This window comes from Pipistrellus kuhlii, unplaced genomic scaffold (assembly GCF_014108245.1).
Source record: "Pipistrellus kuhlii isolate mPipKuh1 unplaced genomic scaffold, mPipKuh1.p scaffold_m20_p_3, whole genome shotgun sequence".
Lineage (NCBI taxonomy): Eukaryota > Metazoa > Chordata > Mammalia > Chiroptera > Vespertilionidae > Pipistrellus > Pipistrellus kuhlii.
In genome coordinates, this window is record NW_023425529.1 from 161,535,953 (window position 1) to 161,563,375 (window position 27,423).

General features: G+C 45.9%; 1 protein-coding gene across 1 annotated transcript in view; it reads left to right on the forward strand.

Annotated features, from left to right (window-relative positions):
- The window catches only part of MCF2L (MCF.2 cell line derived transforming sequence like), a 184,655-nt gene that overhangs the window by 3,526 nt on the left and 153,706 nt on the right, over window positions 1-27,423 (forward strand). The window contains exon 2 of the mRNA XM_036457221.2: window positions 5,090-5,256. Coding sequence (XP_036313114.1) covers window positions 5,094-5,256 — 163 coding nt within the window. The 5' untranslated portion in view covers window positions 5,090-5,093. The remainder of the gene's footprint in view (window positions 1-5,089; window positions 5,257-27,423) is intronic.

The window sequence follows — 27,423 nt, forward strand, 5'->3', positions numbered from 1 at the left end:
CAGGCAGCCTTGGGGTTGGCAGGTGAAGTGTGTGCTGGCCGTAACTCACAGTAGGGGCCATTCGGCCCAATGAGAAAGTGGTGAGTATTATTCAAATGACAGTGGAGCCTCATCTCCCAAACTTAATTTGTTCCGGAAGGCTGTTGGAAAACAGAGCCATTTATTCCCATTAGAAATCATGTAAATTGAATTAATCTCTCCCAGAACCCCAAATGATTCCCTGTTGCAACCTTTCTTATATACAGTATGTGTCTCTTGTACTATTGAATCTATAAACACTTTAAAAACAAAAAGACATGAAATACAAACAAAAATTTAACAAAAAAGTAAATGTATAATAAAAATGAATATGTTACAATACTTATAAGCAGCCACAAAAGCAAAAACACACACGAACATATTCATAGCAGAGTACCCCAAGATTTTAACAGTGGTAAACAGACTCATGTTCTCTCCTTGTTTGCCACCTGAGAGATGCATGACGCGTCATACAGGTATCAGCATGAAAGGGCTGTCAGGTTGAGAAGCGAGTTGCTCGAGATGGAAGACGTTTGAGAAACGAGGTTCCCCTGTACTGAATTGAAACAAAGATAAAACCCTGAACAAATGTAATCAGAAAGTGGCGATGTGGATGCCAACGAGAGTACCAGCGGGCAAGCATTTAACACCTTCGCAGTGTCTCCCTTCTCCCTTGTCTGCTTCTTATTCAGAATGAAGGTTGGAGAAAGAATGCAGGCCTGGGCTGACTCCTGTGGGAAAGGCCCTGCTCTTGCCCACACAGAAGGGGCGTGCCGGGTAGAAACTGAATGAGGGGTGCAGAGAGAGGGTGGGGGTGAAGATGGAGATGCATGGAGGAGATGGAGCAGTGGGGAGGGGGAGATGACAGATAAGGAGGTGCAGGGAAAGCAGCTGGACCCCTCACATCTGGACACTGCTTCCCCCCCCCCCCCTTCAGCTCTTCCTTTTTTGTGAATGGTAAGACTACATTAAAAAAAAAAATATATATATATATATATATATATATATATATATATATATATATATATATAATTTATTTTTACAGAGAGGAAGGGAGAGGGATAGACAGAAACATCGATCAGCACACACCCTACTGGGGATGTGTCGTCAACCAAGGTACATGCCCTTGACTGGAATCGAACTTGGGACCCTTGAGTCTGCAGGCCAACGCTCCCTCCACTGAGCCAAACTGGTTAGGGCAAGGCTACCTTTTTAATATGGGCGACTCATAACTGAGAATGCATTTGTTAAGAGTGCCACCAATGCAGCCGGTTCAGATATTTCTATTTGAAGTGCATTTTTCTCGTGTTCCTGCTTCAATTAAGAAGCAGCTGGAGCAGACAGAGTCTGATTTTCACACTGCAATTGCTCCCTGATAGTGCGAGTATGGGCCCTGGTGGAATGGCCCCCAGTTCTCCCTTCATCAAACTCTCCTGAGGGCCCCATGACTGCACCGTGAGCATGAGCACCACTGAGCCGGGATGGCGGCCCGTTTGTTCGCACGGGACTATCGTCCAGGTACAGACAGGCTCTCCCAGGACTCGAACTCCTTGAGGGTGGGGGGTACCCTGATGACTGTGCCCTGAGCACCCAGGCGGACCTCACAGGGATGCTAGAATGCCGGCAGGGCAGATAGAAGATCCAGGCAGTGACTTGGATCTCCCACTGTGCTTGGCCAGGTCCCGGCTATCCAGTGACTGAGTTCTCACCTGTGCTCTGTGGGAAACACCTAAGCTCTAGAGAGAGACAGAGCCCAGCCCTGGGCCTACTGTCCTCCCACCTCAGTCCTAGCTGCTTAGCATGGCTGTTTTTCCGTCGGAAATAGAACACCCAAAGGGCATCACCATAATTTGCTGTTCTGTGGTTATGCCGGTCTTGACATTGTTAAAGTGAACATATATATATATATATTTTAAATATATATTATTGATTTTTTACAGAGAGGCAGGAAGAGGGATAGAGAGTTAGAGACATCAATGAGAGAGAAACATCGATCAGCTGCCTCTTACACACCCACCACTGGGGATGTGCCCACAACCAAGGTACATGCCCTTGACTGGAATCAAACCTGGGACCTTTCAGTCCATAGGCCGATGCTCTATCCACTGAACCAAACCGGTTTTGGCTAAAGTGAACAGATATTAATGACAGACGAGGTTGGTCTGACAACTAGACATGTGCTCTGTGCTCCCAGGGTTATAAGAGCCCTGGAAAACCCACTGTGCCTGTGAGTTTCAGGGTTATGTTGAGCATGACATTCTTGGTTCTTGGGAATACTGTTGTCCAAAACAGCTGGAAAATAAAAATTCTAGCGGGAGACGGGAGTCTTGGGCAGAAGCCCCACCCTCCCCGGGCTCCAGTTGTCCTCAGCAAAACCCAGCTGTCTCAGGTGCCCGGGCTGCCCTGCTGGGGAGGGGAGGGGCGGCCGCCCTGGACCTTGTCCTTTCCCAGGGGTGGATGGCCTCCCCAGCACTTCAGGTGAAGGGCGCATTTGTTCTGTTTTTCAGAACAAACTAAATTAAAACCAAACCTCGGATCTTCTCAGTCCTATCTGGAGCCTGAGTGAGCACTGATACTTGTAAAATCTTGCCGAATAGAGGGCAGAAACCGCCGGAACCTTTCTTGGGTTGCTGGAAGGGCTGATTATGGATGCTCTCTCGGGACCCGGGGGAGATCCCGGCCCGTCGGCACAGAAGAGCCTTTTCTTGGTCCTTCTGCAGGTTTAAGATCACCATCAGCCTGCTGGGGTTTGAAACTCTCCCAACAGACTCTAGAAGAAAAGAGGACAAATCAGTGTTTTCTGTTGTTTTAAGTCAGAGAACTCTTTTTAGAAACATATATTTTTATTGATTTCAGAGAGGAAGAAAGAGGGAGAAAAAGCTAGAAACATCAATGATGAGAGAGAATGATCAATTGGCTGCTACCTGCACGCCCCTTCTGGGGATCAAGCCCGCAACCCGGGTGTGTGCCCTTGACCAGAATCGAACCCGGGTCCCTTCAGTCTACAGGCCGACACTCTATCCACTGAGCCAAACCAGTTAGGGCCTCTTCCTCTTTTTTAATGTCAAAACTAGATTTAAGCAATGGGAAGTCTTTAGACCCAGGTTTGGCTGCGCGTGGCAGTCTGTGCCCTTCCTGGAGCGCCAGGTCTGGTGTGATCTTCTGTGAAAGATGAAGCAAGGACCAAGGCCAAGTGACAAATGAAGAGGCGCGAGGCCCTGCCAGAGGAGAGAGGAATATGGCTCATCTTCTCTCATGTTCACCGTGAAGGTTCCTGGTGGTGGTGGTGTGCAAAGAAGTTTGAGGAATAAGGTTATATGAATCTGGAAGACATTCCTGGACAAGGATCACGCACGATGGGTAATGAACAAGTTATTGACTGACAACAGCATTAATAGGAATAAAGGGAAGGGCGAATCTTACAGGACCGGCAGTGAAGCCAGGGGAACTGTGTTTTCCAATGAATGTCTATCAGGAAGAGGAGGGGGTGGGAGAAATGTGATATCTCCTTGTTAGGGACAGGTGTGGAATTGGTGACACCCCAAAGTGTTTGGGATCGGAACTGTGTGCCTTCCTCTCCTCCCCCCACCACACCGGGTCTTGTGGTGGCTCCTTAGTCTGGAATCACAGACTCTGCCGCAGTTGTCACATAAGCAGCATATTGGAACCCCTCCCGCGCCCCCCTCTCCCCCTCCCCCGCCAGGGCCAGCCGGCATTGGGGGAGCTTATGAAGCTTCCTATGTGGCCAGAGGGTGGCCAGACCTTCGAGCCTCGCTGAGCACGAGGGCCATCCTGTGGCTGGGGATCAGGGGGAACCTTGATGGACGGAGCGCCCGGGGGCCTGTCCGGGACAGCAGGGAACTCTCCACTGACTGAGGCAGAACGGCGGCCATGGGCCACAGCCTCTAATCTCCCAGCATTCTCCTGACGGGGCAGTAAGGGCTCCCTCGGGGTCCGTGAGGCAGGGACCTAAGTAAACCTGAAATGGATAATGCAGAATGTAAAGCAGGAAAATGGAAAGGTGAGATTGTGGAGCCCCACGTTAAATCTATTCAAGTCCAATTATTTACGCCTTTATTATTAAAATGGGGACCCTGCCAGTGTGAAGCCAACAGGAGGAAATGGTAACAAACCGTAAATATTCCAAAACACCACGTCTGAAGAAGGGTAGTTAGTAATTACCTAATAAAGGTGAGTAGTTTGCCCAGTAAAGGATTTCAGATGGCTTCTGTTTTGAGATACAGTTACTAGTTGTCTCTTTAAATTCAAGATTGCTTCTGAAACAACCTGATTTATGCTTCTCTGCCAAGTTTTCACCGGAGGAATAAGATTTTACTGTTTGTTCTGGAACTCTGAGGACATTCTTTACTTAGAGGATTGAAAACGTTCTTAAGTAATCTGAATAAGCCTTCGGCATGGTTTTGATAGTTTGCCAGTTCAGTGAAATAGACTGTGACATTGAAACCAGGAGAACCAGGGGTTTTTGTATCCTTGAAACAAGAGCCTAAATGTCAAGGGGGAAAAAAAAAATCTAGGTTTTGCTTTCTCTTAAACATCAGAAGTAAATTTTTGTTTATGCAACCCTTTATTTCACTTCAATATTATAAAAGAAGGTTGCTTGGTTAACTGAACGTTGTTAGGTATTCACCGGAGAAGAATGAATTTAATTTTTTAGAAATATGTTTTTATTGATTTTAGAGAGAGAGAGAAATGGAAAGGGGGAGAGAGAGAGCGAGAGCGAGAGCGAGAGCGAGAGAGAGAGAGAGAGAGAGAAACATCAATATGAGAGAGAAACATTGGTGGGCTGCCTTCTGCACACCCCACTACTGGGAATTGAACCAGTGACTTACTGGTGCATGGGTCAGCACCCCACCACTGAGCCAGACTGGCCAGACAAGAATGAATTTAATTTTAAGGATACTATATCCATTTCAGAATAAAGTCTGCTAAAGGCTGCATCTAATTATTTGGGCTTTGTTAAAACAAAGAAACAAAGAAACAAACAAAAACTCGGGTGTGTATTGGCAGCGTGACCTCGTTTTCCTTTTAAAATCTGTTTTCCGCCCCACAGCCCCATGTTTGACTGTTGGAGATTTATCCTGTGCAAGAAAACGGGAAGCAAGGATTGTTCTTCCCCGAGAGGATCCAATGGGGCCCAAACGGAAGAAAGTGACCATCAGATTGATGTATCTGACGTCATCAGGCTTGTTCAAGATCAACTAGAGGCGACAGCTACAGGTAGAGGGCGGTTTTAAACTTTGTTTTGATCCGGAAGCTCTTGCTACTAATCGGACCCAAAAGCCTTGTTCTTAGCTCTTCTGGCCTTTGTAGGAGGCGGATGGGTTTTGGATCTGGGAGGACAGTTGACACACGGCTTTGCTGGAGGCTGGCCAACTGACACCTGGGTGAGGACATCTCAGGATGTTTGTTCCTTTGCCTTTCTGATGCTCATTTCAATGAACATTTTAAATGAGGTTGGCTCCGGTGAGAGATCATGAGAAATGTCTCTTTAGGTTTTAAACAAAACACTGTGCACCTGAAGGGAACTATTTCCAGCCTTTGCTTTTAGAAAACACAAGAGCTTTTGTCTAAATTTGTTGTGCTGTCGTATTGAGAGGGTGCGGAAGCTCTTGCCAGTCACCAAATCAGTGACTCACGCCCTAAAGACAGAATGAGGAGCACACGCCCTGGGGAGAGGACCCACTCCTCAGAGCTCAGTCTGACCCCTTCATCCTGCCTGGGGATGCTTTCTCCTGGTTTCTGGCTAACCTGAGAGCTCCCGTGCATTCCTTAGTGGAAGGAAGTGCTGGCTCCCCGTTTTCAGTGTTGCCTGTATTTTATTATGAGTTGCCATTTCTCCCCAAATTAATTCTACAAGTACCATTCTCACTAGACAAGGCAACACTGTCACCGACTACTGAAGGGGAAGGTGCGAATCTGAGCCAGCAGTTAGAGGCTCATCTGGGCACTTAAAAAATATATACATTTTTATTGATTTCAGAAAGGAAGGAAGAGAGAGAGATAGAAACGTCAATGATGAGAGAGAATCACTGATGGGCTGCCTCCAGCACGCCCCCCTACTGGGGATTGAGCCCTGATCAGGAATCAAATAGTGACGTCCTGGTTCATAGGTCATTGCTCAACCACTCAGTCACGCTGATAACACTTCCTGTGCTCTAAATTCGGAGCTTTCTCAGCCTTGCCCTAGGCTGGCATTCGCCATAATCAGCCCACACTGTTTGGCTTGTCGGGGACAGCTAAGACTGTGGGGCTGTCCCCGGCCACCTGCTCAGGGCTGTGTCCGGAGTTTCCATCCTGTTACAGGTGTGCATGGCTAAGGGGCACAGCCCTGCCGTCTCTGGATGTTTGGCCTTCTCCTGTGTGCTCCTGTGGGGTAACTTGTAAATGTCCCCGGACCTGGTGGTTCTGAGCCACGATTCGGCTGATGGACCCTCGCACTTGTAAACACGGTTGGCTGTTCGGACGGGGCTGGCTGGGATGTTGAATTCCAGTGTGGTCGCCCCACCAGCATCTGTGTTTAGTTTTTCAGGTTTAAAACTTGATTTTTGTCACTTTCCTGGTCAGTGATGGTTCGCAGAGGAGAGGCTGAAACCTAAAACGTTGTTTGTCTTCCTGTGATGGGAGCGCCCCATCCTTCTGACAAGCTTTCTTACTTACTGCCCAGGGGCAGTTGCGGTTCTCTGACACGTACCCACGTGAGGAATAAAGTGGGTGGTGAGACGGTCTTTTCAATTAACATTGGGAGAGCGAAGGGAGGAGAGGCGGCTGGGAGGATGCTGCCCTAAGCCTGCGGCTTCTGCTCTGTGAAAAGGACTTAGAAAGGAGGCACGCTCCCCCCTCGGCGAGAGGAGAGAGGGTCCAGATCCCACTTATCGTTGGCTTTTATGGCTGGAAGGGGAGCTGGTCTCTCAGCACTCAGCATGGCTGCACATTAACTGCCCGTCACCACTCAGAGCCCAGCAGTGGCCGGCTTCCCAGGCCTCAGTGACCTTGCTGTGTATCGGGTTTGGGGCTCGGGGGGGGGGGGGGGGGAAGGGGTGACCTGGTGGAAATGGAGGCCCTCTATCACCGCCCTGACTGCCTGAATGGTTTCCTCGTGTAACTGAGTCTCCCCAGCTGAGCAGCGCGAGGTGCCTGTGTGGTGATGAGCAACACGACTCAGAGCAGAGCGCCAGGTTCCAGTTCCAGTGTCACTTTGTCACTCGCCAGCCCCACGGGCGTGAGCGAGGACCGGAACCTCCTCGCCATCACGAACAGGGACAACACCTGCACCGTGCCGGGGGGCTGCTGGCAGGGTCCTGTGAGTGCAAGGTGTGCCCGACAGTGGTGGTCAGAGCTACGTCTCAGAACGTGTCTCTGCTCCCAGTAACATCGCCGTCCGGTGATTTCTTCTTTCTTCTCTCACCTGCAGAATCCGCATAGAGCGACACACACGTGCTCCTATGCACACATGGGCTTGTGTGCACACACATGGGCACGTATACACAGTACCTTTTAGCAAGGGGAGTTTTAGAGCTTGACTGGCTCTCCAGATTTCTAGCTCTCCGGATCCCATACAGTGCTCTCGTACACAGACTCCAGATCTGTGTGAGCAGCCACTGCCGTTCTTGCCTTAGCGGGAGTGAACGATGGTCTGCTCCAGTCTGCCTCTGCCCCACACACGCCCACATCGCCCCTGGAACAGGGGTAGGTGACTCGATGTCCGTGGTACCCACAGTCCCATGCAGCCTTCCTGTTGCTCCAGTTGAGATGTCTCACCAAATGAGCTACGAGTCAGGCAAGGAAGCCTTTGTCTGGGGACATTTTGTTCACCGTAAGACTGGAGTGTGAGAGACCCAGAAGGTATACTTATCATGATGAGCAGTTCCCTTGCCCAGCAGAGGTAAAGGGGCAGAACAGTGCCAGGGGCTGTGTCGGCCTGCCAGGTGGCACGGGTGAGCGCTCCTGTTTTTAGAATGCCATTGTCATGCATGTCTACTCTTTTAAAAGTTTTGTATATTCTCATTGATTAATGATGTCAACCCTCCCCCCAAAAAAACAATTTTTTGAGTGTCTTAAACAAGTACTGGGCACGGGTTTGTGTGTGTGTGTGGGAGGGGGGAGAGACACCATAATTAAAATGCAGTCCCTGACTTGGACTTAAAGTAAATAAAGACCATCTGAAACATTAGGCTGAATCATGAGGTTGCCTCCGTGCAAGCCAAAAACCTTTGAATATTGGTAACTTCATGTGGCTAAACAAATTGCCTTCATGCATTTGTGATGGGAGATTGTAAGGATTATGGGAGGGGCTGGAGGTCTGGGCGTGTCCACCTGGAGAAAGCGGGGCCAGGTCGGGGGTCAGAAAGAGGGACTTGAAAACTGTGAGGCGACAGCATCACATTATGGGAGAGCCTCACAGAGGGGCTGCGGAAGGAGCTTGGACTGAAAACGTATTTTGGGAAAGGAGAAAATGACCACAGGAAACGGATGCTTGGAAGGAAATTGGTTCTCTGATGATCTCCAGTCTTCCTGGCGTGGACTGTAATCACCGCTTAATGAAGAATGAACGGATCGCGATGATTGTGGCCTTTTCAGGGGCCACGTTGTGCAGTGTAACAGACGCTGCGGTTTCCTGGTGCCTCGTCTTCCAAAGCTCATGTCATTTTCCCGAGAGAGTCATTGTTTTTCCCTCGTACGCCGTCTAATCTTGCAAAGCCGTCCTGGGAAGTGCCCACTGAGAGGCTGGGCTCGGTTGGTCTTATCTTTGTGGTTTTATGAGTCCCAAGCGGGGCATTCTCAAAAAGACGAACGTGTTGTTTGTGGAAATGGAGCTTTCAGTGTTGCTATAAATAATTAACTCCTTTTTAACTTTCCCTGATCCTTTTGTCTTCTTCGCTTGGACCTTTTTATATTATTCGGGAAGCTAGCAGGAGTTCTCATTCTTTAGTATATGTGTTCACTGCACATGCATTTACATATGACTGCAGTGTTACTAGTTGATGCTAGAAGCATGAATACTTCTCCTAATGGGTCTTAAAGGGCCAGGGTGAGGTGTGGTGGTGGCCAGAGGGAGGAAGGGCTAGGAGTGGATCAATCCCCTGACAGTCTCTGCATGGCCTTTGGAGATTCCAGGGAGTCCCCTGGCCTCCAAGATCTCCGAGATGGAGTCTTCTAAGTGGAATTGATTGACTTGAATGGATGCCACGTATTACCTAGAAGTGGGAATAATGATTCTGAGCTGGTGGAGGGGACATTCTTCACACAAACTGAAGGTGCCTGGAAAGCAGATCAGCTACGAGAGCCCCAAATCTTCTCACCCCCATCCCTGGCAGCCAGCACGACTTCTGCGGCATGCCCAGGAGGGGCGGTGGTGTTGTGTGTGTTTTATCAGAAAGGTGGTGGGTTTTCTATCGAACTGTGTGTTTTATAATGTGTGCTGTATGATCAAGGTCAGCAAGGCGCCAAGGTCTCCTCCAGAGAAAGTGCATTTGTCAGTAGGAATCAGTGGAGAACATGCTGCGTCAGCAAGACACCTCCACCTCCTCCCAGCTGTGCTGAGTGGGTCACCTGGGGAGATGTTTGATTTGTTTGAACAACTCTCACTGCAGAGAAATCCTTCCTCCCTCTTGCCTTGTTCACTTCCTGTTAAAACCCTGCCCATTTATCCAAGATCCACAGAAATATCTCCTGCTCTTGGAGCAGCCCTCCTGTGATTGCTGTTCACAGTCTCTGTCCTGGGGTTGTGCCTGGGCTCCAGCAGGGTTCTTACTGTTTTCCTCTCTGGCAGTCTGAGTTCCTGTGTTTCTAGAGCCACTGAGCAGTGGGAGGACTGGGTCTATCTCCTTCCCCGGGGTCCACAGCAGTGGGCTGTGCCCAACGTGGATTCGGGTAGACTGAAGCCTTGATCCCCTCGGCCTCCTGTGGAGGTCTGAGATAGCCCTGGCCACTCACTGATTCCTGTACAGATGTTTCATGTACACACCATGGAAATATTTGGGAGGCACTACACTAGCCCGTAGGATGGGCAGTGGATGGATTGGCCAAACTGAGCGGCAAGTAGTGCTAGATTGTTGGAAGTGATCTGTTAGAGAAGGAGATGCATTCTACTAAAGGACCTGAGGGAAATGGAGAAAGAGAAGAGAGTTTACAACCTGAACATTAAAACTGTGTGTTAGAGCCTGGCTGGTGTGGCTCAGTGGTTGAGTGCTTGCACACGAACCAGGAGGTGATAGTTGATTCCTGGTCAGGGCACATGCCCAAGTTGCGGGCTTGATCCTCAATAGGGGGCATGTAGAAAGGCAGCCAATTGATGTTTCTCTTTCATCTATGTTTCTTTCTTTCTATACTTTCCCTTTCTCTCTCTAAAACCAATAAAAACATATATTTTAAAAAAACAAACAAAAAACTGTACATAGCAATCTCAATGAAGATTAACCATCAGTGAAAAACTAGAAAAAAATGGCCACATGACCAAAGATACGGCCTTCATATATGCAAATCTCTTACACAGCAAAATCAACAGGATGAATGCCTTAGCAGAAAGCTCACTCTGAGGCCTGCAGAGATGACACACCACCGTAAAGATAGGAAACACTGCACTATAAATAAAGAGGAATGAGAAATGCAAATTTAACAAGGAGCACTCCTTTTTTCCATTTTTATGGACAAAAAGTTAAAACCCACTGCTGGTAAGAATGTCAATCCTTATAGCAATACTGGAAAACAAGTTGAAGGTATGGATAAAAACTTCAAATATTTTGTTTTTAATCAGCAATTTTCACTTGTAGAAATTTAAACTAAGGAATTAATTTTTAAAACTGTTGCAAAGATTCATGAACAAAGATGTTTATCGTGGTCATTATTTATGACAATGAATATTTAGGGAAAAGCAAAATCACCATATTAGGGATTTGGTGGAAATTATTTAGCAGGTAGAATGCTCATTCTCCCATGCCTTATATTCTAAGAAATGAATCAGCCAATTATAAAACCATACACTATGATAGCAATTTTGTAAATACAAGATATGTATCATTTTGAGAAAAGATAAAAAACTAGGGGCCCAGTGCATGAAATATGTGCACAGAACAGGGGTAGAGGGGTTGTGTCCCTCAGCCTGGCCTGCACCCTCTCCAATCTGGGACCCTAAACCGGCAGTCGGATATCCCCCCTCAATCTAGAATCACTGGCTCCTAATCACTCACCTGCCTGCCTGCTGACATGGTCGCCCCCTAACTGCTTCCCTGCCAGCCTGATCAACCCTAACTGCCTCTGCCTCAGCCCCTGCCACTGTGGCTTTGTCCAAAAGGATGTCTGGAAGACATCCAGTCTAATTAGCATATTACCCTTTTATTTGTATAGATATGCACCAAGCCTTAGCTGGTTTGGCTCAGTGGATAGAGCATCAGCCTGTAGACTGTAAGGTCCCGGGTTGGATTCCGGTCAAGGGCACATGCCTGGGTTGTGGGCTCAATCCTTAGTAGGAGGCATGTAAGAGGCAGCCAATCAATGATTCTCTCTTATCATTGATGTTTCTCTCTCCCTCTCCCTTCCTCTTTGAAATCAATAAAAAAAATATTTTAAAAAATATAAATATGTACCAAAATGTACACACTTATTATTACACATTTATAATTTGTTTTCTTCTGTTTTTCTGCTTGGGAAATCTTATTATCTCTCTGAGAGTACACATTTCTGGAAGCAAGATATGAGATTGTACCATATAGGTATGAGGAATGGTCTCCCATCCTCATGGGAGACCCCCCTCACCCACCCCTGCTGGCTGCTCATACAGGTGCCGATTCTCAGGAGCTGTCCCCATCCTTGCTGTCTCACTGGGTCTGCCCCCAACCGTGCTCATACCAAAGGGGGGTGCTCACCCCGCAATTCTGAAGGAAAAATGTCTCTGGAGAATTTTCCTGGAACTCTGTTGGTGGTTCTTGGGGAAAGGGCTCGATATGAATAAAGGAACAAAGGCAGCCACATGCTTCTTCCCAGTCACAAGGGGAAGGGCAGGCCTGGGGGAGCGGCTGGGAAAAAGATCTTGTATCTGCTTCTTTTCAGTTGCCTTCACCTCAAAACAATCCGTACACCAAAGTGGCATATGCTACCCTTCCACAGTCATTTCTACCACATCACCCAGAGCCATGTGGCCATGGAGCTAGTCATGCCACACAGCTGGTTACCCTCCTTGTAATTCAGTGGCTGAGATGAGCGTGTCCTTGGCTGTGTGGAGTGTCTAGCCAGTGGTTATCAACCTTTCTAATGCTGCAACCCTTTAATACAGTTCCTCATGTTGTGGTGACCCCAAACAAAATTATTTTCGTTGCTACTTCATAACTAATTTTGCTACTGTTATGAATCGTAATGTAAATATCTGTGTTTTCTGATGGTCTTTGGCCACCCTGCTAGCGGTTCTCAATCTATGGGTTGCGACCTATATGAACTATATTTTAAGTTAAAACGTATAAGATATCCCAGGTCTGTCCAACCCAGTGGCAATGGGTATTTCGGGTGCCTAGTTTGTATATTATTCTTTTTAATTAAAGTACCTATAGACACCTATATGAACAGTTGTAGAGCCTAAGACCATCGGAAAACACAGATATTTACATTACAATTCATTAACAGTAGCAAAATTACAGTTATGAAGTAGCAACAAAAATAATTTTATGGTTGGGGGTCACCACAACATGAGGAACTGTATTAAAGGGTCGCGGCATTAGAAAGGGTGAGAACCGCTAGTCTAGACTGTGCTGTTGTACCTCAGAGCAGCACGTGCATGGGCCTTTGTCCTTGTACCTCTTATAAACTGGTAGTTCATGAGAACCTGAACCAGCTCCTGGATCTTTGTTTATTTTTAAGATGATGTCATGGTGGCACCCTTCCAACCGAGAAGTATGTGACTGTTTGCTTGTCTGTCTTTTGGGGAAGTTGGCAGCCGTTGGCCTATTACATAGGTCTATTAATTCTCCAGAGTTGCAGATGTTCTCATTCAATCATCCCCTTTTCATTTATTTAAGTTCGGAGAGTCAGTATAAATGCTTGATTCTTTCCTTCTTATTGAACAGTTTCTAGAATAGTGTGTTTGTTTCTTAGCAACTTCCTAAGGGTATTGGTTAGGGTTTTAAAAAGATATTTTGGCCTTGGACAGAGTGGCTCAATAGGTTGGACATCAACCTGATGTCATTCCTCTCTCTCCTTTCCCTCTCTCTCCATCTCTCTCTCTCCCTCTCAAAGATCAGTAAACTTATTATTTAAAAAATATATATCATTGTGAACTCAATGATTTTAATATTTTACATTTTTAAAATCCATCACAGCTATTTTATTGGTCAAATTGTCCTTTTTGGGGGCCTTGGAAACTTCTTTATGGCTGGCTTTTGTCTCCACTCAATGTGATTCAGGAAATCTGGACCAATCTCCGAACTCTGAGAAGTACACTTGAAACTAATATGGAACTAATACTTATGCCAACTGTACTTTAATTAAAAAGAAGAGTATACAAGCTAGGCACCCAGAATACCCATTGCCACTGGGTTGGTCATTGCTTCTAAGCCTTTTCAGTGGACAGGCCTGGGATATCTGATACGTTTTAACTTAAAATATATCTGTGAGTTCATACTACAAAATACTATTCAGCAATAAAAGCTAACAGGCTGTTCATTCATGCAACAACCCAGATGAAACTCAGAAGCATTGTGAGTGAAAGAAGTCACCATTCGTGTACAGGAAGCTGTAGAAAAGGGAAAGCTAATCCTATAGCGACAGGAAGCAGGTTAGGGTTTTGAGGGTCAAAGGCAGGTGTGGGGATTGACTGCAGAGGGGAGGAGGGGAATTTTTGGGTGATGCATATATTCTATTTCTGGAGTACAGTGGGTGCACAAGTGTATACATTTGTCAAAACCCATCAATTGCACACTTAGGTAGCAAGTTACACTTCACAGATCATCTAGAAAAGAGAAACATCTATATGAATTAGTTCTTTTTTTAAAATATATTTTTATTGACTTTTCACAGAGAGGAAGAGAGAGGGATAGAGAGTTAGAAACATCAATGAGAGAGAATCATCGACCAGCTGCCTCTTGCACCCCCCCCACTGGGGATGTGCCCGCAACCAACGTACATGCCCTTGACCGGAATCGAACCCGGGACCTTTCAGTCCGCAGACCGACGCTCTACCACTGAGCCAAACCGGTGCCGGCTATATGAATTAGTTCTGATACTTGCAATTCAATTTTAGGACCACTTAGATCTTGGATCTGTATCTTCCTGTTCCCATGACCCAAATCCCTTTTTACCAATTACAGCAATATAATTGCTCATTTGCTATTTCCTACGTACACATCCAATAGTGTCAGAACACAATACTCAAGGTCACAATAACCTTTTTCTCAAGGAAGGTGGGATTTAGACTTTTGACCTGTAGGAACGTGGGAGATTTAGTCGGATTACTGTGTCTTGAAATCCTCTCTGTGTGGCGATGCCACCGACCCGATGAATGAGTTCCTTTGTTTTATTTTTATTTTTTCAGTGATTGCTTAAATTCCCACTTTGTTTTGTAACTGTATAGGGTAACTGCCTATTTCCAAAGCCAAGTAAGGTTCAGAGATGTCTAGGGTCTGTCCCTGGGTCTTCCTTCTTGTTTTAACCTTCCTCCATAAGAAATCTATTTTTCCTTTTTTCATTGTTGATGTATATACTTCTATTGTGTGTGTTTTTTTTTAAATATAAGCATGTATATTTATAGCTCTCATTTTTGTACAAATGTTTTTATTCTGCACATGTTTTCATTCACACACTTTCTTTTAAGCGGATCACTTTTATCTAGCAGGGTTGTCTGTCAGAGATATCGGGCCTCTGGGTTTTAACTGCAGGAATGGAATTGCCTAGTGGCCACTGTCACCTGAGGGCCCGCGTACCTAAAGGCACTGCCAACAATGACCGCCTCAGGTCTATCTGCAAGCCCAGTGTCTCTCCCTGCAGATCCCACTTCCTCAGCCCAGTGAGAGACTAGGCCGAAGGTCAGCACGCTCACCTGGAGTTTCCCTGGGATCCTGTCTTTCTGGGTTAGCAGCACACGTTGCCTCTGGAAGTTGAGGCCTTCCCTAGGGCCCCAGAGAGTCTGGAAAAGCTGGTCCTGGAGTCTGTCCCACCTGAGCTCTTAAAGGGTCTCCGGAGAGGTGGCTATGGATCCCATGGGGAGAGGCAGCCTCCCTGCTATGGGGCCCTTAATGCTGTAATTGTTGGTGACCACAGGAGAAGATGTGTGTGTGTGTGTGTGTGTGTGTGTGTGTGTGTGTGTATCTGTGTTTGTGTGTCTGTGAGTGAGTGCATGTGTGCAAGTAAAACCCAAAACAGAGCATTATGGCTCAACTCACCTGACAAAGCAAAAAAGCCACCGAGAGATTCTCAGAGGTTTACAGCTTCTCAATTGCAGAGATCACCTGAGATTACCTTAACACTGACCTTTCTGGAATGTGGCTGGCTCCTTTGTTCCAGGGGACAAACATAATCTTTGTTCGTTCAAGTGAGAATGGTTTCGTAAGGCACTTTTGGAATCCTGGGTTTGGGAAGACAGGCTGCTAGCAACAGCGCATTGCAGTGTATTGTAATTTTGTATTCAGTTTCATACACTGTGTAGGAATTTTATAACATTTTTTGTTTCTTTTTTGTGTTTTTTAAATTTATCTTTATTGTTGAAAATATTACAAATGTCCCCCTTACCTCCCCCCTTCATTGACCCCTTCTACCCTGCTCCCACTCCTTTCCCCTCCCCAGGCCTTCCCTGAACTATTGTCTGTCCATGGGCTATGCCTACATGTTCATTGGTTAATTCCCCCACACACACTCTCCCACCCTCCCCTTCCTCTGAAATAGGTCAGTCTGTTGCATGCTTCAAGGCTTCTGCATCTTTTTTGCTCATCGGTTTATTTTGTTCATTAGGTTACACATATGAGTGAGATCATGTGATACTTGTCTTTCTCTGACTGGCTTATTTCACTTAGCATATACTCTCCAGGTCTCAGATCTCCTCTTTTCTGAATTCTGCACTTATTTTTCCATTGCCCTACATATGGAACATTGGGTTATATTATTTTCTGGTTGCTGAGAGAGACCTTCAAGACTCCCCATTTAGTAGTAGTTATACCAAGTCAAAACCTCAGTTTCACCATTGCATCTCTTCTCCCTGAAAGCCAGACTGGGTTCTCTCTGCCCCCCCCCCCCCCCCCCCCTATTTCCACTTTCCTTTTTTTCTGTGTTTTGCTTTGTAATAAATAGTAAACATCTTTACGGTTCAAAGTCAAAATACTAATGGTCCCAGACTTACAGTGGTTTGGCTTATGGTATTTCAATGCGATACATGCTCAGTAGAAACTGTACTTTGAATTTTGATCTTTTCCTGGGCCAGCAATGTGTATGATTTCTCTCGTGATGCTGGGCAGGGAGCCTTGGGTCCCATTCAGCCCAATGGTCACGAGGGAAACAACCAATACTCTAGTGTGTTGTGTTGCCAGCGTGTTTGGATATTGTGTTTCTGTGTCCCATCATGTCTACAAAAAGCCCATATGCTTGTGCCTCTTGCTACTGGTGAGAAGAAGAGAAAGGCAATTAATCTTGAAATGAGACTCAAATGGCTCAGATGTAGGCTAATTTGTAAGCATGATTAAGGTTGGCTAGGCTAAGCTAGGATATTTGGAAGGTCAGGTGTATTAAATGTACTTTCAATTTACCGTATTTTCAGCTTATGATGGGTTTATGAGGATACTAGAGGCCCAGTGCACAGCATTCGTACACTGGGAAAGGGGGCCTCTGAGACTGGCCTGTGCCCTCTCACAGCCGGGGACCCCTGGTGGATGTCTGTAGGGAAGCAGGCCTAAGCTGACAACTGGATATCCCCTAAGGCACATGTGTCAAACACAAGGCCCGTGGGCCAAATCCGTCCCGCCAGGCCTTGCAATGTGGCCCGCACCTCGCTGTCATCACTGCACTCCGCTGCGTTTCCATCACAATAACAGTTTATGACTGTTCAGTAAACCATTTGGCCCACGATTTAGGCTGGATTTTAGATTTTGGCCCCTTCTCTGATTGAGTTCGACACCCCTACCCTAAGGGGTTCTTAGCGCTGCTGTGAGGCAGGAGAGGCTCCCGCCACTGCTGTGGTGCTTGCCAGCAGTGAGCCTGGCTTCTGGCTGAGCAGCACTCCTCCTGTAGGAGCACACTGACCACCAGGGGGCAGCTTCTGCATCGAGCATCTACCCCTGGTGGTTAGTGCGTGTCATGGCGTCCAGTCATCCACGGTTCGGTCGATTTGCATATTAGGGTTTTATTATATAGGATGACCCCCTTGTAAGTTGAGGAGTGTCTGTAATATGAGAGGGACACCTTGAGGATTCTTGCTCTGATTCCATCAACACGTGTCCATTCTTCACCTCGCAGGCAATCACTTCCTCAAGAACCCATGTACCTCCCGGGGTCTTTACACAAATACAAAGATACACTGATATAGTCTTGGTTTCCTCTTGTTTTCTGCAAGAAGTAGCATACTGCAAATACCGATCTGTATCTTTTACCTCCATTTGATATATCTTGAAGATAATTCCATGTCAGTAAAGAGAAAATGTCTTTAATCTTTATTTAGTCACACAATAAGCCTCTGTGTGGTTATACCATAATTCAACAGCCATTGGTGGGTGCTTGGGTTCTTTTCAATTTTTTTGTTACTGTATACAGTGCTGCAGTTAGTGACATTTGTGTGTGTGTGTATGTATGTATGTATGTATCTATGTATTTCATGTATATTTTGGATTTCAGATTCTCAGATGCTGTCAGGGGCAAGTGCTTTTGGACAGTTTCACTCAAAGTTACTATTGTGCCCCACTCCGTGGTTTCCATTTTTCACCCACAAGGAGTCATGAATGACTATCTGTAGAAATTCCTCATGGGAGCCAGTTTCTACTTTTTGTGTTTGTCAGTCTGAGAATTGAGAACAGCCATCTCAGCTGGAGCTTACTGCATTTATCATACAGGTGAGATTGAGCATCTTCTCATTTGTTTAAGTTATTTAAGATTTTGTTTGCCTTTTTTAAATTTCTATCTTTATTCCACAGATTGGAGATACCACCATGAAAATATGTTACATTTCCATATGCATTTGGGTCAATTTCTGGAGTTTCTGTTCTGTATCATTGGTCTATTTGCCTTTCATTCTCTGATACCACACTAATTATTGAGGCTTTATGGCATGTTATAATTCTGATACCTGATAACATGACTTTATTGCTCTTAGTAGAGTTTTCCTGGCCATTCATGAAAATTTTAATTTTTATATGAACCAAAGTTCATACCATCTAATTATATAATTGCACAAGCAAATCTGAAAATAATTATCATTTTATTTCTTCCATGTGTTTCTTTATACTTCTGATTTCTTTCCCTTGTCTATCTGCATTGTCCAGTATTTCCAGGACAATATTAAATAGTAGCAGAGAGACTTCCCAAAATAGCAACAGATTAAATGGAAGCTACACTGACACTCTCCCGGGACCAAAATTGAATTACAAATAAAATATAGAAAAAACATCCTGAGTAATCAATTGAAGACTAGCTGGAGAGAACACATATAACCAAGGACATAAAGTGGAGAGCACATGGACACTAGTAGGAAGTGCAGAGGCATGAGAGGGCTGGCCAGGCTCCCACAGACAGCAGCTGGCGTTCTGAAAGGATATTTCAGCTGTGGGGCATTCCCACTGACAGCCCTGGAGTCTAATCACTAAGCTGGACTCCCCAGCCCAGTGCACCAGAAATGAAAAAGGTGCCCATGTATCCTGGTTGTGGAAAGCAGTGGAGTTACTGTGTGCCAGGAAGTGACGGCTGGAAATGCAGGTACTTTGCTAAAGGGCAAACACACAAAATTTCATGTGCAGCAACTCACCTTGGGCTCTGGCAGAGGGAAGGCAGAGTGGACTAGAGCTGTGTGAGGAGAACCCAGGGTTGGGGCTCTGGGGTGAGAGCTGCCAGGTTTCCTGTGCTGAGTCATTCCCCCACACTGCGGAGGACATTTTCCTCCGGCAGGACCTTTACTATCCAGGCAGCTTTTGCCTTGGGGTGGGAGGGCAGCAGGGAAGCAATTGTTTCATCCTGATGGAAAGCCTCTCTCCCCACCCTGTGGAGTTTATGCCTTGCTGTGATCTGCAGCTTGAGGCTCATTAAGAGACTGAAAATAACTATCAGCATACAGGCAGAGGCAAATCCCTGGATGCTTTTAAGTCTTTGCCTGATCTGCCTCTGGCCTAGGAAAAGCAGGCCTGGATGCACATCTTGGTCCTTTCCAAAGGCACCCAGCAGAGAGAGCCACAAGCTGTGGATTTCTGATAGCCCCAAACAGGGTACTCAGTGCCAATCACAAACAGCATCTGACCACCAAAGGCCCTCCAAAAAGACAGAGAGCTGTCGCAGACCTATCTAATCCACAGGACAAACCCTAACAGGCAGCCAAAATGGGGAGACAAAAAACAAATCCCAAATGAAAGAACAAAAGAATTCTCCAGAATAAGAACTAAATGAAGTGGAAATAAAAAAAAAAAAATTATCAGTTATAGAGTTCAGAGTAATGATTATAAGGAACAGCATGAGAAAAGATATAGAAACTATGAAAAATGACCAATTGGAAATGAAGTATTCAAGGTAATGAAAAGCAAGTATCTGAAGCCAAGATTACTATATCCAGCAAGGCAATGATTCCAAATAGATGGTGAAATTAAGAGCTTCTCAGACAAAAACAACAAAAAAAGGCTAAACCATCATTGCAAGAAATTTTAAAGAGACTTCTGTAATAATAATAATAATAGTAATAATAATAATAATAATAGAGAGAGAAACATAGGCATAAAGAATTAAAATGGCAGTAAATAAGTATCTATCAATAATAACCCTAAATGTAAATGGATTAAATGCTCTGATCAAAAGACATAGTGTAAGGGAATAGTTAAGAAAACACGACCCAAATATATGCTGTCAATAGGAGATCCACCTCAGAACAAAAAACTCACAGGATGAGAGTGAAAAGATGGAAAAAAATCTTTCCATGCAAATGGGGGTGGGGTGGGGTGGGGACCGGGGAAGCTGAGTTAGCAATACTCATATCTGACAAAATAGACTTCAAAATGAAGGCCATTACAAGAGACAAAGGTCACTACATAATATTAAAGGGGTTGATCCAACAAGAGGATATAACCCTGGTAAACATATACGTACCCAATATAGGAGTGCCCAAATATGTATATATTTCTGAAGAACTTTAAGGGAGAGATCGACATTAAGACAGTCATAGATAAGGAACTATTTGAAATTACCGCATTGAAATTGGGACTCAAAAGAACTATTGGCCCAGAAAGGAACTCACTACAGACGGATTCATTTGCCTCTCAGCATAACCATTATGGCTTGTCGCAGTTTAGGTTCTTACAAGGGTATTTCTTGGATCACATGATCTCACACATTTAGCGGAAATAATGAACAACATAAACTGATGAACAAAAACAGACCCAGAGACAGTGAAGCAGTGATCAGACTCTCAAGCCTCAGAGGTAGGTAGGGGAAGGTGGGGGTAAGGGAGAGAGATCAACCAAAGGACTTGTGTGCATGCATAAACCTAAACAGTGGCCATGGACGACAGGGGGGTGAGGCATACATGGGGAGGGGTTTGGGATGGGAATGGGGGGATGAGGACAATTATGTGATACCTAACCAATAATTAAAAAATAAAATAAAAATAAATAAATAAAAATTTCTTTGAGATTTTGATGAGGGGAAAAAAAAAAGACAGTCATGGTAGGGGCTTTAACACCCCACTGACTTCACTGGATAGATCTTCCAGACAAAAAAAATCAAAAAAGCAGAAATAAATGACAGAGACTAAACAACAAACAAACAAAAAAAACAAAAGGTCAATGAAACCAATATAAATAAGATTAATAACTTCTAGCCAGACTCATCAAGAAACAAAGAGGACCCAAATAAATAAAATCAGAAATGAAAGTGGTGAACTATACCACAGAACTATAACGGATTGTAAGAAAATACTGTGAGCAATTATATGCCAACAAGCTGGACAATGTTGATGAAATGGACAAATTCCTAGAAAAATATAATCTCCCATTTTTGAGGAGGATTGCAGGTGTTTTGTAGACTGAGCTTCTACTGGGATTCGTCTGATGATTTTCTCTTGGCTATAATGGAGTCATGAGTTTTGGGGAGGAAGAACAGAGGTAAAGTGCCCCTCTCATCACATCATGTCAGGGGAGCATGCTGTCACCATAACTCATCACTGTGGACATTGACCTTGATCACTGAGCTGAGGTCATGTTTGTTTGGTTCCTCTACAGTATGGTGATTCCCCTCACCCCTTCCCAACTTGTATTGTTTGGAACCAGGTTGCTAAGTGCAGCCCACACATAAGAACTGGAAATATCTGATACTGTTTATTGAAGAATTTTTACTTTGGTACTTGTAAATAGGATTGTCTGAGTTTTTCTTCTGTGCAGTGTTTGTCAGATTTTGGTATCAATGTTTTGTTCTCTTCGTTGAAAGAACTTGAAATGTGTCCTTTTTCTATACTGTGAGTATCGTATTTTGGAATGACCCATTCTATGAAGCTTTGGTAGAACACCCCTTGGAAACCAGCTGGATCTAGTGCTTTTGGAAGGAGTAGCTCTTTGGAAACTTACTTTCTTCCACGCCGAGATGATTTTTCCTTCTCTGTTTTGCTCTGGGGGCATCTCCATGCCAGCTGTGAGGACTCAGCTGCTTCCCTGCTTCCTCGGCCTCCGGTGATATGAGAGGCTGTTCAGATCTTGGCGTGGGCCTCCTTGTAGACTCAGTGCCTCCTGTCGGATTTTGTTTCTCTCTCTCAGTGTTCCAGAGACAATTGCATTCATTCAAATTCATCTAGAAGACATGAATTGTACAAAATAGCATTTAGTTTTGAGGCATTTTCTAAATCATATATTTTAAAAGTGACTATCTGGTAAGAGTTTGCAATTTTTATATTAAAATGACATTTTCGTACCAAAAACATTAAGAACCACTGTTTTGTGTTGTAACAAACCGACAAAAAAACACCAAAAAACTTTGAAATACTTTTAAAGAATAGAAAGCATATAACCTATGCAAACTTTGATTATAGTATCATGTATGTGTTTGTTTTTCCTATAAGTCTGTATTTGTAGTCTCATTTTAGCTATTTGAAAATTTGATCTCAATACTGAGATAGACAACTTTTCTAGTTACACTCTTGGTAACGGTATTCACGTGTGCCTTCATTTTATCGACACCATCTGTAACTCAGAAATGCAATTTTTTATTTATTAAGTTAAGCAGACCATGAAATGTATTTGAGATGCAATATTACATTTCTCCATGCTTCGAAAAACCCAACAACCCGCATGACTTCTCTGTATAATTTCTCCTTCAAATATCAAGGCTTGGCTGAATTATGCATGTTGAATCCTTTTCTTTCCTGCTCTTCTTAAAGAGACACACCAAGTACTTTTATGGCTCATAATGAAATGCCCTCTTTTCCAAGTGTCTGAAGTTACTGTGCTAAGGTTTCCCACCTTGTGCAGTTTGGACTTTCGCTGTTTCCTGAAGCTAGACACAGGAAGAGTATCACAATAGCTGCAAAGTTAGGTATTTAAGGAAAAGGGGTCTGCATACCTCCCCAATCTGCATAGGGAAGCACACAGATGTGTGTGCTGGGAAGTAGGAAGAGGGAACAGAGTCTTTAGAATCCAGTTCTGTGGCCATCTAACGAAAATATAACGTCTTCTTTCAAACTGCAGGAGACAGCTTTCCCCTGGCAAGCAGCTGTGAAAAGTGACGTGAGCGTGTTGCTGCCGGCACACACGTGTGTGGTCAGTGACCTGACACTCATGGCACTTATGTGTCTCTTGGGCTGAGCTGTGTGGTTAAATAAAATGACCAAAACTCCAACCAGGTTGAAGAATAGAGCCAGGGGCCTGCAGACAGAGATGTCAGGAACAGGCTGGGTGTGATGGATGTCCCATGAGTACAGACAGTTGTTAACCATGGAGCCACCTCCTGTGGGGGTGGGTGCCTCGGCCTCCAGAGGCTCCGTTGGGCTTTGGAGGGTGGACAGAGTTCAGGAGGTGGAGAAGTAGAGACCCATCCAGTCTGAGGGGCACAGTGCCGTGTGTGGTGACCCTCTGCTCAGACAACTACAAAAAACGGGCAGAAACGGGACTGGATTGCCCTATAGCAGTGGTCAGCAAACTCCTTAGTCAAGAGAGCGAAATATCAACAGTACAACGATTGAAATTTCTTTTGAGAGCCACATTTTTTAAACTTAAACTTCTTCTAACGCCCCTTCTTCAAAATAGACTCGCCCAGGCCGTGGTATTTTGTGGAAGAGCCACACTCAAGGGGCCAAAGAGCCACATGTGGCTCGTGAGCCGAAGTTTGCTGGCCATGGCCCTATAGGTAAGCAGGTATTCACCTCAAAGCAGATATAGGGGGATGGGAAGGGAAGTGGACAGAGATGACCCAGAGGGAGAGTTTGAGGTGCTCTTCCAAGGGGGTACATAAATAAATAAAATGCTGAACTGGATCTGCAGGAGCCTCTGGTCTAACTGACAATTTATAGGAGGTACCGGGGACTGAGGGACACAGGAAGCACCATAAACACCACTAACGGCGCAGCATGGGCAAACTCCAGACTGTGGGAGGGTTTACTTGACCAGCGACCTGGTTCCTTCAACAACAACAAAATTGCAAAGGAAAAGGAATTGGAAAGGGAACCTGTAAATCAAGAGAGACCTGGGAGACAGAGCGGCCAACTGCAGTGTATGCGCCGGCTGTGTGAGGGCTCCAATGTAAGCAAACCAACTGGATTTAGCAAACAGAAAAGGCAATGGAACGCTGGCTAGCCATTTAATCCTGAAGGACTATTAACTGTGTCGTGGCCATGGCGTCACTGAGTGTATTGTGTTCATATTTTATAATTATAAAATGCCACTGCCTTTTAGAGCTATGCACCGAATGATTTACATGTGGCTGGCTGGTGGTTTGTGGGGGCAGCAGTTGCAGGGGAGGGCGCATTGGAAGCAAGGCTAGCTGGGCACAGATGTGAATGCGCAGTCATTACACTGTTCTCACTGTTTTTGTATAAGCTTGACATTTCTATCGTTTAACAGAAAATCTTTCCATAATGTGACTTGCAAGGTAGAGATCTCCCTCCTCTCTACCTTCCTCGGTTAACTGCGTGCTGCAGCGGCTGTGGGCCTTCCCAGTCAGGGTTAATCCAGTGTGTGAATGTGGCTAATTCCATCCTTGGCGAGAGTCACAGAGGTTGTTTCTGGCTAGCCTTGCCAGAAGTTCACGTGGCTTGTGAAGTTCACATGACCTGAATGTAAGGGAACGATTTCCGGATCTTTCAGATAAACACGGTGCTTTTTCCTCCTTACAAAAATCGTGACGACCATCTGCTCCTGGGGTTCTGTTTGTAGGAGTGCTGGCAGTTTTAGGTCTTTTCATCGCTAGAGCAGGCAGCACGAAACTGTTCCGCTTGCCAGTTGTACGGACATGGGTAGGACTCAGAGCCACAGTGCCATGGGCGTGGCCTTGGCACTGGAAAAAGGCCACGTGTTAAAAAAGAGTCTCTGAGAAGCTTCCTGACTCTGACCCTTAATGGAAATGGACATGTGTGTGGCACCCTCTCTCAGGAGGGCTTCTGTGTTGAGTGGCTTTTCTGGGCACCCAAAGGACACCCTCCCTCCTGGCTTTCTGCTCAGTGAGGTGGCTGTCTGAGATTGGCACCTGTGGGCACAGAACCGGGAGCCTCTAACCAGCCTTTGCTGGGACGGACGCTCAGAATATTAGTGCCAGGAAGGACCCGGCCCCAGTACCCTGCCCAGCTTCCTGCACCGCAGCTGTAGACCCATGTCTGTCTTTCCTCTGCGATGTGTGTCCACGGTGCATCCCACCAGGAGAGTGGGTAGAGTGGAGTCTTTCTCTGTTTTTAAATATACCGTATTTATTGATTTTTGGGGAGAGAGAAAAAGAGAGGAAGAGATAGAGACACATGGATGTGAGAGCAAAACATTGATTGGCTGCCTCCTGCACGCCCTCTCCCCTCCCCCACCGGGAATCCAGCCCACAGCTTGTCTTCCCATATCCATTTTTCTTGCCTCCAAATGGAGTCCTGTCGGTTCATTTTGCTTTTCCCGTGAATGGCAGCCGGGTCTCGGTGTAAGCTGGATGCTGATTCTGGAGCGGTGGTGGCCCTGCACATGAAGTTGTGTGAAGGACCCACCCCTGTGTCACCGCAGCATCTGTCCCAGCGGGAGCTGAACTTGAAGCGTGCTGTCGGATGTGGTCAGCAGCCTGATCTTGTTGGAGGCCAGGAAACTGGAGAAAGCCATTTATCTTTCATCGGGGATGTGAGCCTGCCATTTCCGCCTTCTCTACAATGCATTAGCAAAGCCACTCTGGGAAAAACAATGGGGAGTTGATTTGAAACTCATTTCTGGGTTAACCCTTCAAGTTCCCTGGTGAAGTCTGTGAAGCAGGCAGGGTTTCTCTCAGCTGACACGTAGAGTGGGCAGTAGACAAGCACGTGAGGCCTGTTGTGATTACCACCAAGGCCTGCTGAGCACCTGCCTGGCTCCTCCAAGCTTCAGCTTCTCACCTGGGGACAAGGAGCCTGGGGATGCCTCGGGGCCTGGGCCTGAGGCGGAGAAGGGGCCTGGCACGGTCACTGCCAGGTCCTCTAAGCCAGTAGCCGGTAACGTGTTGGTTTTCCTCCTTTTGTGTGGATGCTTCCTTTCTCAGGTGACCCCACGTCATGACATTTGTCATTCCCGCTGGACATTGAAACGTGCGGAGGCCGAACAGCAGGGCCTCGTGCCCTGGGCACGAGTGGAAATGGCGGGAATACAAATGGTGTGGCCACTTCCAAAGACGGTTGGGCAGTTTCTCATAAAACAAAGCACACTTTTGCCGTAGGCTTCAACCATCACTCTCCTTGGTGTTTACACAGAAACCTGCCCTGGGGCGTTTCTGGCAGCTTTATTAACCACCGAAAGCTGGAAGCAAGCAAGATGCCCTTCAGCAGGGGGGTGGGCAAATAGACTGGTGCACCAGACAGGGCTTCCATTCAGTGCTAAAGAGAAATGAGCACCGAGGATTGCAAGGACGTGAAACCATGCTGTGTATGTTGTAACAGTAGACACACAGCAATGTGTATCTGTCAAAACACATAGCACTTCAGAGCACAGAGAGGGATGCTTTAACGCAGTGGTCAGCAAACTCATTAGTCAACAGAGCCAATATCAACAGTACAACGATTGAAATTTCTCTTGAGAAAACTGACTTCTGCACATGGGCCACGAAGTTTCAATCGCACTGTACGTGAGCGCCCACACGTGGTATTTTGTTGAAGAGCCACACTCAAGGGCCAAAGAGCCACAAGTGGCTCGAGAGCCGGGTTTGCCACAACTACTGCTTTAACGTGTACAAGATTAGGCGGTCAGGGGGTCCCGGGAGGGAAGGCAGGCGGTGACAGGAGACGCTGACTCAGTGTGGACGTGACATGACCTCAGTGATGGGGTGGAGACGGTGCTGACTGGCCCCTTTGGAAATGAATGGAGTCGGAAGACCAAAGGCAGCGGGAACCACGCGCAAGCTCCGTGGTCTAGTTGTTAGTTGTTTCCCACTGGGCAGAGGCCAGCCCTTGGACAGTTAACGAAGTGGATGGCAAAAAGCGGGAATCTCCTGTGGACTGTTGTTATTATTCAGTTAGGCAAATATATATATATATATTTACTTGTTTTAAATATGGTGTTTAAAGACACAAATGTTTTATTTTTAACTGGAAAAGAGAAGGGCAGAGCCACAGCTGTGCCCTTGCCATGGCACTTAACCCGGTACCCGTGAAATATGCCAGCCCCCTCCGTGTGTGCCGGGACAGAGGGAAGAGGTGGGGGAGACCTAACTGCAATTTCCCGCTCATATTCACCCCCCTTTCCTTCTAGCAGAATCTGGAATTTTTAAAAAATATATATATTTTATTGTTTTTTTACAGAGAGGAAGAGAGAGGGATAGAGAATTAGAAACATTGATCAGCTGCCTCTTGCACACCCCCTACTGGGGATGTGCCCGCAACCAAGGTACATGCCCTTGACCGGAATCGAACCCGGGACCCTTGAGTCCACAAGCCGATGCTCTATCCATTGAGCCAAACTGGTTTCGGCCTGGAATTTTTTTTTTTTTTTTTTTTTTTTTCTGTTAGTGAGGATGACACACCTGTTAGCACTGCTCAGCCTTCCCACTCACCTTCCCAGCTGGCTGTGCGACAGCTCTGTAGGCAGAGCTTCATGCAGA